This window comes from Sinocyclocheilus rhinocerous, unplaced genomic scaffold (genome assembly GCF_001515625.1).
Source record: "Sinocyclocheilus rhinocerous isolate Xijiao unplaced genomic scaffold, SAMN03320098_v1.1 scaffold2400, whole genome shotgun sequence".
NCBI classification, from domain to species: domain Eukaryota; kingdom Metazoa; phylum Chordata; class Actinopteri; order Cypriniformes; family Cyprinidae; genus Sinocyclocheilus; species Sinocyclocheilus rhinocerous.
This window is the reverse complement of record NW_015646358.1, coordinates 114,667-130,935: the sequence shown is the minus strand read 5'-3', so window position 1 is coordinate 130,935 and position 16,269 is coordinate 114,667. Positions and strand designations below refer to the sequence as shown.

At 34.6% G+C, this 16,269-nt stretch overlaps 1 protein-coding gene across 2 annotated transcripts in view; it reads left to right on the top strand.

Moving 5' to 3' along the window:
* Window positions 1-16,269, top strand: part of LOC107707604 (STE20/SPS1-related proline-alanine-rich protein kinase-like) — a 77,356-nt gene that overhangs the window by 2,640 nt on the left and 58,447 nt on the right. For both annotated transcript variants that reach the window (XM_016511682.1, XM_016511681.1), the window contains exons 2-10: window positions 4,566-4,678; window positions 8,187-8,295; window positions 8,578-8,719; window positions 9,805-9,860; window positions 11,312-11,421; window positions 12,787-12,888; window positions 13,955-14,088; window positions 14,718-14,766; window positions 14,875-14,940. In XM_016511682.1, the coding sequence (XP_016367168.1) occupies window positions 4,566-4,678; window positions 8,187-8,295; window positions 8,578-8,719; window positions 9,805-9,860; window positions 11,312-11,421; window positions 12,787-12,888; window positions 13,955-14,088; window positions 14,718-14,766; window positions 14,875-14,940 (881 nt within the window). The remainder of the gene's footprint in view (window positions 1-4,565; window positions 4,679-8,186; window positions 8,296-8,577; window positions 8,720-9,804; window positions 9,861-11,311; window positions 11,422-12,786; window positions 12,889-13,954; window positions 14,089-14,717; window positions 14,767-14,874; window positions 14,941-16,269) is intronic.

Sequence of the window (16,269 nt, the reverse complement as noted above, 5' to 3'; positions counted from 1 at the left end):
GGAGATATGGCCGTTCAAAGTTTCAATGGTTTTCCATAGACTTAAGCTTTAAAGCGTTTCATCCAGGTCGCCAGTAGCAAACAATAGAGCGCGCTCTGCTGGACAAACTAAGTAATTACACAATTTCAAGCATTTTATCTGCGTTATATGTTCTGTAAAAAAATTTTCATATCGGCGGCATATTCAGGCTCATATCGGCCGATAATATCGGCAAAACGATATATCGGTCGGGCTCTAGTTGAGATGCCTGTTAAAGCAGTATGCTATCAGCTCAGATAAGAGCTAGCATTACCGGAGAGCTTCTCTATAGTTTCTGTGCACTTCTTCTGCTAATCGGTGCGGCGCATGGTCAGGACCCCCTCCTTATCTGTCAGCCGCAGTTGGCAGAGTGTCACACACTCTTACGGTGTGAATAGCAGCACTGCGTTTGTGTTTGTGCGTGTGTGTTTATAGTCACAAATGTGATATGAATGTCATATCTCAGCAATTGGCTATTAGTGCATTATGTTTTATGAATTAAATGTCTAGAAAATGTGTAATATTTTCAAACAGGCTTAGTAAAAATTGCACACCTCCTTTTCAAATGCATTTGAATAGATAGATTAATTGTTGTCAGTATTACATTATAAGCATGAAAAAATATGAGCATGATTACTTAATGTATAATTACCTATATGCATGCTACAGTTCAAAAGTTTAGGATCAGTAAGTCTTTTTTTTTAATTTAATCTTTTATTAATCTAAAATGCATTAAATAGATCAAAAGCGACACTTAATACATTCATAATATTACAAAAGATTTCTGTAAAAAAAAAAAACAACCACAAACTTTTGAATGGTATTGTACTGTATATAAATGGATCATATTATATAATGAAGTATTATACATTTTATTAATATACAGTATAACTATAATTATATAATTAAATTATTTAATAAAAATTATTATTTAATTAAAAAATTAAATAAATGTTTAATATATTAGAACTACATAATTATATAATTATAATTTATTATTATATAATATAATATGATTTGTGGTCAACAAATGTGACTTTTTCAATATTTAGAGAGAATGGTAGCTACTGGCCGATAAACATAATGCTGCAATAGGCCTACAGTTACAAGAAAAAGTATGTGAACCCATGGAGTTTCATTTTGCCTCACTTCTCAGTTCAGTCAATGACAGACAGTGGTTTTGTATGAAGATACTACTACCTCCTAAGGAAACTCGTTTCAGACACAATCACATGTCTAATGATCAAATTTAAGTGGAATTTAGGTATAACCAAATTAATATTTAATGCCTACAATGCTTATTTCACAGTACAAATTGAATCATAAGTTCAATATATCGCATTACCGAATACCGGCACAAGTCTACTTGCAAACTGAAAAAGGGTTACGAAATCATCTCTGCATGTTCATCAACACACAGTAAAACAAACTGTCTATGAATGGAGAAAGTTCAGCGCTGTGGGTGTCCTGCAAAGAGGAAGCCACTGCTGTCCCAAAAAAGCATTGCTGCATGTCAAAAATGTGCAAAAGGTCGAATGGACAGCTTACTGGAAAATTTACTCCCAAGTTTATAAGATTCAGGCCATTTAGCAGGAGACTGAAGTCCATCTGTCTGTCATACACCACTTTGAGTGACCCAGAAGTGTCCTGACCTCAACCCGACTGTGATGCTTTAGCATGACCTAGAGAGATAGATAACCTTTAAATATTGCAGAACTGAAACCGTTTTGTTTAGAAGAGGTTAATGCAGGGCCGGCACAAGCTCAACAGCTGCTCTAGGCGAAACACCGTCGTGCCGCCCCCACTTCAGTGTCACAAATTAAACATGATCTTTAAGATGCACAAGAGATTTTGTTTATTGATACAATTGCACTAAAATAAAAGCATACATGAGCATTTCATGATGTAAAAAAAAAAATGCACACAACTACTGCTGCAAATTCGGTATTATAGGCTATTATTTAATAAGTATATGTACAGGCCATCGGAAGATCCGGGTGAATATGCGGTGGGCAGCTCAACATAAAGGCTGTTCAGGACACGGAAAGCACAGGTTAGTTAATTTTCAATGAGAGACACACGGAAAGTGGTGCAAGAGGTGCTCGTACAGCTGAAGTATACCCGTCGCTTGTGCATGCACAGCTATTCATATTGGTTATAAATATTAATATATGGCAGATATAAATATTATTCATGCAATAAGCTGAGTCACATGACTTCTCCTCCCATAGGCTTGGTCTTCCCCTGGCCACGGTTCGGAAATATTGGGAGCAAAAATGTCACCAAACTGGACAAAAGTGCCCCTGTACTAATTAAACTATTACGGGTGACACGAATAAAGTGAAAATGAAATGAAAAGTGTTGATTGCAGCATTAAATTTAGATATGCTCATGTTGCATCATATTTATTTTAATGCATTTTTACAGCGTTTCGCATTCTAATCGATCACACACGATTCTGTTGATTTTATGAATGCAGTGACCAACCAGAGTTTTGTTGAGTGCGAGTGCGAGTGTCTGAAATTCTGCAATCTCTCATCTCGTCGCGAATTCTCTCTTATCATAAACAACAAAGTGCAGATGTACGTACGATGTAAGAGATTCCTTTCACAGTGTAGTCAGTGATAATGTTCTCTGATCAAGTATATGTTCTTTGCTCGCTTTCTGTGTAGCTACAGTATAAATTTTTCACAGTTTGAAAATGAAAGCGTTATAATTTGTAACTTAGAATGTTTTATTTAATTGAGCTCCCGTTAAATACAAATTTAGTCATATAAAAAAATATTTTATGACATGACACCCATATCTGGTAGGCTACTTGCCTAAAAAGATGGCTTCATGATGTGCGTATTAAATAGATTACAATAGACTACTTTTACTTACTCTGGAGTTGGTTCACCCTCCGCCAGTGTCTCCCTCGCTTTCTCTCAGACACACACACTTGTACACATCATAAGCGTACTTTTCAGAAGCGTGTGTCGAGCTTTAACACTCTTTAGTCATCACCAGCAGCAAAAGTGTTTTGTATTCATCTCCTGATAGATTTATTCATTTTGATGACATTTTTGGATGTACATCGGTGTGTTTTGCATGTAGAATATTGAAGAGCGTGTAGAGATGCCGCTCTCAAAGTGGAGTGGTGGCGGCGTGGGAGTTAAATTAGAATTAGAATAATGGGGTGATAACGTGTTCTTATGAGTGCAGTAATTCCAAATGAATGTCCAATAAAATAAAATAAAATAAAAATTAAATCTCTCTCCTTTTTTGCTGGCCTGACTGTGCTGTCATTCTTGGCGGCTGCCTATTTCTCCTATATGCATGCTCCGCTCTGGGTTAATGCTGCCAAAGAAAGGCCAATTGGGTTCACATACTCATTCCACTCACGCAGTGTGTTTGTAAAGAAATGAAGTAGTTTGTATTGGTATTTGCTTAAGCAGACTGTGTTTGTCTATTCCTGATGAGTTGATTGAGGATCAGATCAAATTTACATGGTAAATCCAAGGGTTCAAATACTTTTCCTTGCAGCTGGATTAAATAGAATCTAATGATTGCAAATAAAATGCACACAAATTGATGAATTTAAATTTTATTTAATCCCGTTTAGGTTTTTTTTGCATAATATTTACTCGCTTAAAAAAAAAAAACAGATTTTATGCCCAAGGCTGTCAGCAGATTTTTGCAACTGAATAGGCGAAATAACCACTTCTGTTATTCATCAGATAATATCCATAATCAATAATAATTAGTATATAAATTGGCATATTAATATGTTTTTTAAAGGATCGTGTTACACTGAAGACTGCAATTCAGATTTGCATCACTGGAATAAATTAAATTTTTAAATGTATTCAAATAGAAAACAGTTGTTTTAATATTTCACAATATTAATGTTTTTACTCTATTTTTGATCAAATAAACACATTGTTCAAAAAAAAAAAAAAGTAATTTAAAATCTTATTGACCACACATTTTTAAATGGTAGTATATATAATTACCGTATAATATATCATAAAATACTATATTATATATTTGCATTATGTAATGTAATGTATTATTTTATTAACATTTCTGGCTTTGCTTTTGTCTCTTTCGTTCACTCACTCACTCACTCACTCACTCACTCACTCACTCACTCACACACACACACGCACACACACTCACACACACACACATATATATATATATATATATATATATACTGTATATTAACACACCCAACACACAACATTGTGTAAATAATATTTACATCATGCTAATAATTGAAAATAAAAATTTACATTTGAATTTAAATTGTAATTGATTTAGATACATTGATTTAGAAATAACAACTTGCATGCAATTTGTCTCTCTTACAGTAAAGCTACTTATCACAGCGTCACACACGTCTGTTATCAATCCTATAAGCACATCATATGATCAGCTGCACCTGCTGTGCACAAGCTTTTATATTCCAGAGGGCATGTTTACTGTCTGCCTTTCATTTAGAATAATGTCTTTGACACACCGTGCGCTTTGTTCATTAGAGACGTGTACACTGTGTTTTGTAGGTAGCGGAGCCACAGCAGTCGTCCAAGCAGCGCTTTGTAGCCCTCGACAGGAGCGTGTGGCCATCAAGAGAATCAACCTGGAGAAATGCCAGACCAGCATGGATGAGCTGTTGGTGAGGAACAACATAAAAACAGCTTTGTACTCATGCAGATTCTGCCATACACATGCATATGCATGTAAACATGCACACATTACATGGAAATGCAATTAGTTACAGGGAAATTGCAATTTGCTTTTTTGAGCAGCCTGACTGGGCTGGGCAGACATTGGACAAACATCTTTTGGTTCCATTTTTCCCCATTCGTTTTCATCATAGGCATTTAACAATAATCTTAAAGTAGTAGTTCACCCAAAAATTAAACATGAACCCAGGCCATACAAGATGTAGATGAGTTTGTTTCTTCATGGGAACAGATTTGGAGAAATGCAGCATTGCATCACTTGCTCACCAATGGATGCTCTGCAGTGAATGGGTGCCGTCAGAATGAGAGTCCAAACAGCTGATAAAAACATCACAATAATCCACAAGTCATCCACATCAGTCCATCAGTTAATGTCATGTGAATTGAAAAACTTCATGTTTTTAAGAAACGAATCTCCTCTCTCCATAATATTACTTTCTTCATTGGTGAGCGTGTGATGTAAAGCTAAATGTCTCTAAAAGTTTAGAGTAAGTTTTATTTTTTAAGAAATTAGTGTTTTTTTTTTTTGCAAAGATGTGTTAAATTAAAAGTAACCTTAAAGACATTTAAAATGTTACAAATTATATCTATTTTTAGATAAATTGTTTTTTGAAGTTTCTATTCATCAAAGAATCCTGAAAAAAAAAAAATCATGGTTTCCAACAAAAAGTTAAGCAACGCAACTGCTTTCAACATTGATAATCATAATAAATGTTTCTTGAGCAGCAAATCATCATATTAGAATGATTTCTGAAGGATCATGTGACACTGAAGACTGGAGTAATGATGCTGAAAATTCAACTTTGCATCACAGAAATAAATTACATTTTAAAATATATTCAAATAGAAAACAGCTTTTTTGAATTGTAATAATATTTCACAATATTACTCTTTTTACTGTATTTTTGATCAAATAAATGCAGCCTTGGTGAACAAAAACAAAACATATTCTTTCAAAAACATTAAAAAAATTAAATAAATAAAAACCTTAACAACCCCAAACTTGAATGTATTGTATACAAATGTAAAAATTGGTTGATTCTCTTATGTCATTCTCAATGCTTTGTGGGATTGGACAATTGCCTCTAAACTCTCTGCAAAGTTTTATATTAGAAATAAATTAATAAATATTTTTTAAATTATTTAAACAATCAATTTGAAATTCATCCTGACTTAATGCTTCTATTGAAGCATATCATATTGTTTAATCTTAAAAAGTTAAGTCTTAAAAAGTTTTCTTTAATTTGCACTAAAAATCATTTTCTCACAGAGAAAATTAATTTCTTCAACAAACACTTCACATTTAATGATTTTGAATGAATAAATGACTTCTTAATGTGCATGTGTAAGTCAATAAATCGTTAATCACAATTATCTGTGTAGTAATTAATCATTAGCCAACATTTTCAGTTTTGACTGCCCTAGTTTTTCAAAAATGTCAGAGACACACATACTTCATGCTTCTCTCATAGAGTGCGCTTTCCCTACTGTAATCATTTGCACACACACACACACACACACACACACACAGACACAGACAGCAGGCCTCTCACTCCGACACTCATGACTGGGTTGTTTTCCATTGATCTTTGTTTTGGTGCAGTGAGATTGGAAACTGATGGTTTGATTAATGACTTTTCTGTCACGAAAACAAGTTTATTCCCGGAGATGGGATTCTGCTATAAACATCTCTCCGATTTACTCTCAAATTGGCTGACACAGAAATATGGTTTGTGTAAATTTATGCTGAATCCAGACAGCACATATGCAATGCACTTTTTCAATTTACTTCAGGTCTGCATCCTGTGGTCCTTTTGTTAATGCCTTATATTATTGGAATATGTGAAATTACTTTTATCAGTTGTATGCATGCTTACATGCACAAGCTAAACAGGTTTTTCTTGCACATTCATGCATGAGTTCTGCATTGAAATAAATTGAAAAACAGCATCAGTATTGAAGCATTGATTGCCACTGCAGATTTCAAGGATAAGAATTTGTCTGTTGTGTTCACAAATGAAGTTTCCTTATAAGTATTCCTTAATAAGTATAAAAATGTCTGTATATTATCATATTTATAACAATTACGCTTGCTCCTTTTTCTTTTCAATCAAAGGAACTGTCATTTCAACCAAAGATTAAAAATGTTTAATGTAAGTTTAAAATTATACTAATTGGTGCAGTGAGATTGGAAACTGATGGTTTGATTAATGACTTTTCTGTCACGAAAACAAGTTTATTCCCGGAGATGGGATTCTGCTATAAACATCTCTCCGATTTACTCTCAAATTGGCTGACACAGAAATATGGTTTGTGTAAATTTATGCTGAATCCAGACAGCACATATGCAATGCACTTTTTCAATTTACTTCAGGTCTGCATCCTGTGGTCCTTTTGTTAATGCCTTATATTATTGGAATATGTGAAATTACTTTTATCAGTTGTATGCATGCTTACATGCACAAGCTAAACAGGTTTTTCTTGCACATTCATGCATGAGTTCTGCATTGAAATAAATTGAAAAACAGCATCAGTATTGAAGCATTGATTGCCACTGCAGATTTCAAGGATAAGAATTTGTCTGTTGTGTTCACAAATGAAGTTTCCTTATTAGTATTCCTTATAATAGTATAAAAATGTCTGTATATTATCATATTTATAACAATTACGCTTGCTCCTTTTTCTTTTCAATCAAAGGAACTGTCATTTCAACCAAAGATTCAAAATGTTTAATGTAAGTTTAAAATTATACTAAAAATTAGATGTTTTTTTACTAATCATTTTCATGTAATTACACCAATATAACGAAATATGTAGGGACATAACAGAAAATGTACATGCTTATTTTTGCTAAAACATTTAAATCATTTACACAGAAAGATTAATTTCTGAATGATGACTCAAATGAATTGTTGAATCAAATTGAATCAAATAATTGAAATGGACAGTGATTCCAGTCCATGGTTGAACTGATTCATGTAAATCAATCAAACTTTTTAATACTTTTATTACATTCAATTTTTTTTAAAATTTGCATTAATTAAAGGTCATACAGTAATTTTTACCTTCATGTATAAATACTTAAAAAAATTAAATAATATGCAATTTTAAAGAATAGAGTTTTTTTCCAATATGGTAATGAAAAAATGTGTGTAAATGTTATTTACATGTTTTATCAAAAATAAAAATAATAGTCATAAACATGGGCTTAAATTTCTTCCTCCTTTCTTTTGATTTTGGTGTGAAATATGGCCTGGCCTTGTTCTTAACAGACTTTGCGAGATTCATTCTATTAGTGAATACTGTCTATTATAAATCGGTTCAAGAGCTTCTCTGTTTCTGCCATTGCAATTACTTTGATGTGCATGCATTATAAAGCACATGGACATTATTAAAGACATGCATTATAAAGCTAGACACCTCCATCTGTCTCCACAGAAAGAGATTCAAGCCATGAGCCAGTGTAACCATCCCAACGTGGTCACCTACTATACTTCATTTGTTGTGAAAGATGAACTTTGGCTGGTCATGAAGCTCCTGAGTGGAGGTGAGAAAAATCTTTTCAGTGAACTATGGACATGTTCATTTTCAACACTATATGTGATGTTTCATCATTTAAAATAAGCTTATTTATAAAATGTTTTGCCTGAAAAGTGTGCTTTAAAATAAATGTGACTTGATTTGATGTTATATCTATTTATCTAATGCAATGACATTCATATAGTTGATATGTCCAAATACTATTTTTGGCCTCTGTATGTGTTATATGCATATATATTTTGTAGATTTGAAAATTTTTGTATGATTACAAAGCGTTTTATTCGTCCAGGATCAGTGTTAGACATCATAAAGCACACGTTCAGCAAAGGAGAGCATAAAAACGGTGTCCTAGATGAATCTACAATAGCAACCATTTTGAAGGAAGTACTGGAAGGATTAGATTATCTACACAAAAATGGGCAGATTCACAGGTATGGAAAAAATGACAATGACAAAATGAACCGTGGCTGGTCATTTTGCATGCCTTTCAGACTGTCTTTGTTTAAAGGAATATTTCACCCAAAAATAAAAATTAGCTGAAAACATACTCTTCTTCAGGCCATCCAAACTGTAGATGAGTTTGTGTTTCTTCATGAGATCAGATTTGGAGAAATGTAGCATTACATCACTTGCTCACCAATAGATCCTCTGGCAGTGAATGGGTGCCGTCAGAATGAGAGTCCAAACAGCTGATAAAACACTACAATAGTCCACAAGCAATCCACATCACTCCAGTCCATCAGTTAGCATCTTGTGAAGTGAAAAGCTGTGAGTTTGTAATAAATAAATCCATCATTAAGATGTCTTAACTTTTATCCGTTTGTTTCCAGTTAAAATACGAGTCCTCTATTCATAACATTGCTTTCTCCAGTGAAAAAGTCATCTTGTCTGAATCAGGAGAGAAATATGCACCGTTTACAAGTGAAAACAGCCAAAAAAACAGTTCTAAACAAATATTTTGATGTGAGAGACAACAGGAGATGGAATTTTTCACTGGACTGGAGCAGTGTGGATTACTTGTGGATTATTGTGATGTTTTTATCAGCTGTTTGGACTCTCATTCTGACGGCACCCATTCACTGCAGAGCATCCATTGGTGAGCAAGTGATGGAATGCTACATTTCTCCAAATCTGTTCCCATGAAGAAACAAACTCCTCTACATCTTGGATGGCCCGAGGTAAATTTCAAGCATATTTTCATTTTTGGGCGAACTGTTCCTTTAAGTTTACAATTCTTGCTCCAAATAAGATGCTAAGTGGGTCAGACTTTATGCTGATAATCAAACGTCTGTTTTTGTGAGACTAGTGTAACATATGATTCAATTAAGCTCCTCTGAATGTTAAGTGCTGGAAAATACTAATGAGGTCTTTTCCCTCCAGGCCATCACTGCTGTAATAATGGTCTTAAAAAATTCATAAACATGTAGATTCATTCTTTAGCCACTGGCATTATTGTTAATGTTTAAGATTATAATAAACCGTGACATGGATGTGCTTTGTCTCGGTTTGACCTCAGGGACGTGAAGGCTGGTAATATTCTACTGGGAGAAGATGGATCGGTGCAGATCGCAGGTTTGTAGCTTTGCTTGACTTTGACTTTGCTGAAATGTGTAGATTTTCTCAAATGTTTTGATCTTTTTTTGTTGTCTTAGTAAGCTAACCACCAGCATCTTGGCATTTAACATCTCCAGACTTTTCCATTGGGCAGTTAAATACTAGATGGGCTCGACAACAAATCCGCGGCTTGCAAATACGTGCTTCATCTTATTTCACATGCAAAGTCAACATTTACATAGATGTCTTAAAGAAACTGCCTAAAAAAACCTGCCTGTTTAATTACAGGAGTACGATAGCAGGTAAAATGGTCATGAAAAACTAAATTAGGACTTTATAAGTGAACCTCAGGGGAAAACATAAAAAAATATATACCTGTATAATATTTATGACTCAGAATATATTTAAAAATTCTTTGTTGCTCTTAACTGATTTTGACCAATGCATTCTTTATTCAGTTGCTCCTTAAGAAGTTATTTATAGCCATGAGGTGATTAAGCTTTCTTTAAAAAAAAATCCTTTAAAAATCCTGCTTTAATTAATATTGGTTGTCAATTTAAAAAGCAACAGTTATGGGCCTTTAGAGAGATTATATTGCTTTTTAAACCTTGGTAATTAGCTTTAATTATGCTAACTGTAAAAGCAATAACCTAGCAGTGATTTAATCAGTCAGTAAAGCCACTTTAAAACATTTTTTAAAATTTTCTTTCATTGAGGTTAATTATGGTTTGATTATTAAAAGATAATATATTCCCCACTTTTGTTCTCCGTTTAATTTTGTTTTATGAATTTGTGTGTTAGAACCACATAAAGGAGAGTAGAAAAACAGGCCTGAGACACACTGATCGTAGTGTGGAGAAGTGTTAAATTCCTGAAATGGGGCTTTTTCCGTCCCTGAGGGGAAACTGGCTGATCTAGATCTAGAATATTGATCGGTTTTATATAACAGGGGTTTCCAATAGTGACCTTGGCTCTCCTTTGTTCAGATTGTACTTCAAATCAGAGATTTTTCTATTGAAATGTTTGACAGACAGTTTTAGACTATATATATATATACTTTTTTATTTTATTTTTTTAATTTGATTTTGGGCTGTAAATGACTTTGAACATGTTCTTGATATATTTTGTGAGGATTCGTTCACATTTCTGATTGTTGAAAGCACAGCAGATGTTTGACACAAATGAAAATAAAGCTGTGAAAGGTAGACATACAGTCTGTTCACATGGTTGCTCTGTATCAAATATCATAGTTCACATCTAATTGTCATATTTTTTGGAAAGCAATATTTTCAGTGATTTATAGACATAAAGGTATGAGACAGTACAACTAACTTATCAGACTGTATGTCTATCTTTCATTTTCATGCATGTCAAATTTTTCAGTTAAAACATTTACTTTCCAACTGTCAGCAGATTTTGCAGTAGATGTTATTTGAGGGTATGATGAGGTTTTTAATCATTCTCTATAGATTTCGGTGTGAGTGCTTTTCTGGCCACCGGTGGAGACGTCACTAGACACAAAGTGAGGAAAACATTTGTGGGGACCCCGTGCTGGATGGCCCCTGAGGTGATGGAGCAGGTCAGTTTGCTCAGAGGGCCAGCATTAAACATGCACAAGTGGATCCGTTTCAAAAACCTAGTGAGCTGTCTACATAGAAAGCATTTTAAATAATTAAAAATAGATGCACACTCAACACGAAGGCTGGTGCCGATAGCCTTGTGGGCGTCCCGAGTTCGAATCCTGGCTTGAGGACCTTTCCCGATCCAGCCCCGCCCCCCTCTCACTTTTCGCTACCTGTCAGATCTACACTGTCCTATGACAAGAAAGGCAAAAACGCCAATAAATAAATCTTTAACTAAACAAAAACAACATGAAGACTGTTCTAGAAGTTTAGTAAATACTAAGATACCCTATTTTGGCCTAAATCTAAAGCAGCATTACATGTATTGTTATAAGACACAGGACAATCCCATAATGCATTTCTTGACAAACTCAATGTCATAACCCATCAAAGATGGTGGACAAAGAGAGAAATGTTGATTATAATTATTATTTATTCAATACTGAAAAGTTTCAATACAAAATAGTTGAACCTACGCTACTGTTTTTTTAACATATTTTTTAAAAGAAGTCTTTTCTGCTCACCAAGGCTGCATGTATTTGATCAAAAATACAATCAAAACAGTAATAACTGTTATAACTGCTTTCTATTATTAATATATTTTCAAATGTAATTTATTCCTGTGATCAAAGCTGAATTTTCAGCATCATAACTCCAGTCTTCAGTGTCACATGGTCCTTCAGAAATCATTCTAATATGCTGATTTGCTGCTCAAGAAACATTTCTTATCATTATGAACTATTACAATTGTGCTGCTTCATATTTTCAGGGTTCTTTGATGAATAGAAAGTTCAAAACTGTCTTTACTGTCACTTTTGATCAGTTTAATGCATCCTTGCTGAATTAAAATATCAGTTTCTTGCAAAAAATAAAAAATAAAATAAATAGTGACCCCAAACTTTTGAACGTTAGTGTAATTAAAATTTTACCCAATATTTTTGTGTTCTTTTCATTTTTTGTGCTTCGAGTATCATGCGGTTAGATCAGCGATATGCTAACTGAATCAGTTGAAGCAAAGTTGCTGCCTAAGAAGAAAGACACTCAGTACTGTAGGTTTTGTAACAGAGCCAATGTGTATCTGTCTTCTACTGTAAATATGATGGATCTTGGCACCATGAGAGTGTTCACAGCTAGACTGTTTCTAAGAGCTTTTTCGATACTCTGAATGATTAATAACCATTCAACTATTTTAGTGCAGATCATAGAGATTGTTTAATAATTGGATATCTGCTATAAAAAAAAAACAGCTGTTTATGATTGGTGTGGGTCATAGTCTGTCATCCCATCATCTGATGATCCGCTAGCATGTCATGTGACCGCAGGTACGGGGTTACGACTTCAAAGCTGACATTTGGAGTTTCGGAATCACTACCATTGAACTCGCGACAGGCTCTGCGCCGTATCATCGCTACCCCCCTATGAAGGTAACGCAACGACTGTCTGTTCATGTGACCATTCATGCTGTGTGTTTGTGTAAACGTACCTGTTTTCATCACCTCTTTTGCACATGTAATTATAGCAGTTACACAAAGTAAATCAAGTGTTGGTGATTTATTTTATTTGTCTGTACTGCCGATATTACATATGTATACTAAATGAAAGCAAAGCCTGTGCAGTTGAACCGTATCTAATGTGGTTTTACAGAGGCATCCATCGTCCCAGGCTCAGCAGGCACCAACTAAAAGCATAGTTCATCCAGAATGAAAATGATCATAATTTATATTTTGATTGTTCAGGCTTTCTTTCCTAAAATACAAAAGGAAATGTTTTGCTGAGTATTCTGTCTAATGTTCTATTTAACATTCTATTGTTCTGTCTATTTATTATAGATAAATCCATCCATTCTATCATTCTGTTGTTCTATACATGCATACATCTATCCATCCAATAAATCAAATCTACCATTCTGTCATTCCATCCATCCATCCAGTCTGTCGTTCCATTGTTCCATCGTCCATCCATCTATCCCCAATCCACCATTCTCTTTCCATCCATCCATCAGTCCATCCAGTCTACCATTCCGTCGTTCCACCATCATCCATCCATCCAATCTTCCATTCTGTCATTCCATCCATCCAACCATCCATCCATCCAGCCATCAAATCTACCATTCTGTCCATCCATCCAATCCACCATTCTGTCTTTCCATCCATCCATCAGTCCATCCATCCAATCTACCATTCCGTTGTTCCATCATCATCATCCATCCTTCCATCCATTTATCCATCCGTCCAATCTACCATTCCGTCGTTCCATCATCATCCATCCATCCATCCATCCATCCATCCATATGATGTAGTTCTGTATCTATTGTTCCTTCTAATGTTCTGTCGTTCGTTTTATCTACTGTTTGTTCTGTTGTTCTATTGTTCTATCTACTGTAACTATCTCTGATTCATTCTATTGTTCTATCTACTGTAACTATCTTTGATTCGTTCTATTGTTCTGTCTATTTATTTTCATATCTGATGTCTTCCTGCTGTTTTGCAGGTTTTAATGCTCACGCTGCAGAACGATCCTCCAACCTTGGAGACTGGAATTGAGGACAAAGAGATGCTTAAGAAGTATGGGAAATCTTTTAGAAAACTTATATACTTGTGCCTTCAGAAGGACCCTGCAAAGAGGTAATTTGAATTGCCAAACCTGCCTTATTTGTTCACACAAATGAGTAAATCTGTGTCCAAAAATGCTGAATGGTGTGCAGTCTGCAAAATGGTTTCCTTGCATGACCAGAAGTTTCAGCAAAGCCTTAATACTAGAAACAAACAAATTGATTTGAATTGTGTATATTATTGAATAGCAGGTCGTCTGTCCTTCGTTTACGTGCCGTTTGTTCTGTCTAAAGATAAATCGCAGTCAATAAAAGAAATGCCACGCAGACAAAGTAGCTCAAATAGATACAGATGAGCTAATGCGATCTTGAGACAATAAATTGCTGCTGGTCTGTTTACATTCTATATCAGCTGTCTCATCTGGTCAATACATTGGACAGATAGTAGGGCTATATATATATATATGTGTATGTGTATATATATATGTGTATGTATAAACAATAGTGTTGCGTTTATAATTTTGTTCAGTGTATATATGTGTTCCAAAATTGAAACAGTGGACAGTGAAAATGTCGCCAGGTCAAGTAAAAATCTGAACTACTGGCCCAGCCTGGCCAGGACAAAAAAGTCCTATTGATGAGTCTTGAAATGTGGACCTGTCTGAAAATGTCAGCATCAAGCGCTCTTTCTCATCTCCACAGGCCCACTGCAGCCGAGCTTTTGAAATGTAAATTTTTCCAAAAGGCTAAGGTAAGGCAATATACTCTCCCTCCATACTTCAAATGCTTTAACCAGTGCTTCACAGTGGTCTGTCACTGATATATGTTATATATTTCCCCTCTTGCCTCTGTGTTGTAGAATCAAGAGTACTTGATTGAAAAGCTGCTTAGTAAAGGACCAAATATAAGCCAAAGAGCCAAAAAGGTAATGCTTTCTCATTCTTCCCCATGCGTTTGAGTGTATTTTCTCCCGCAGGCCAGATGGGTCTCTGTGCGCTCATGTTCAGTAAAGTGCTTTCTATATTGATTACACAGTGTGGCTGCTTTTGATTGAGGGATCGGAAGCCGTAATGTTTCTCACTGCAGGACATCTGCCCTTAACACTCACTGAGTGTCTCTCTGGCTGCTCAGATACCAAATGCACTCTAACCTATTACTGTAAGAGCCGCATGGACTCTATCATGAACTCTGTCCCTCAGTGTGATCCTTTGTTTCTCTCTGCTAGATACTGTTTACTGTTAGAATGTTATAGAACGTTAGAATGATAGATGGATAGGCAGATCCATCTATCATTCTAGTGTTCTATGTAACATTCTGTCTATCATTCTATCCATCTGTCGTTCTATCTATCTAATGTTCTATCTAGTGTTCTATCTATTGTTCTATCATTCTAACTTTATATCTATCATTCTAACATTCTAATGTTCTAACATACTCTCTTATCATTGTAACATTATATCGTTAGATCGTTCTAATGTTCTACCTATCTATGTAATGATCTATCTATCTATCTATCTATCTATCTGTCTGTCTGTCTGTCTGTCTGTCTGTTGGTCTATCTATCTATCTATCTATCTATCTATCTATCTATCTATCTATCTGTCTGTCTGTCTGTCTGTCTGTTGGTTTATCATTCTATCTATATCTATCTATCTATCTATCTATCTATCGATCTATTGTTCTATCTAGTGTTCTATTTCGATCTATCTATCGTTCTATGTAATTATCTATCAATCTATCAATCTATCTATCTATCTATCTATCTATCTATCTATCTATCTGTCTGTCTGTCTGTCTGTCTGTCTGTCTGTCTATATTGCTCTATCGATCTATCTATCGTTCTATGTGATGATCTATCTATCTGTCTGTCTGTGTTGGTCTATCATTCTATCTATATTGCTCTATCTATCTGTCTGTCTGTCTGTCTGTCTGTCTGTTGGTTTATCATTCTATCTCTATCTATCTATCTATCTATCTATCTATCTATCTATCTATCTATCTATCTGTCTATCTATCTATCGATCTATCGATCTATTGTTCTATCTAGTGTTCTATCTATTGTTTTATCATTCTAACTTTATATCTATCATTCTAACATTCTATCTAACATTCTAATGTTCTAACATACTCTCTTATCATTGTAACATTATATCGTTAGATCGTTCTAATGTTCTATCTATCTATCTATCTATCTATCTATCTATCTGTCTGTCTGTCTGTCTGTCTGTCTATCTATCTATCTATCTATCTATCT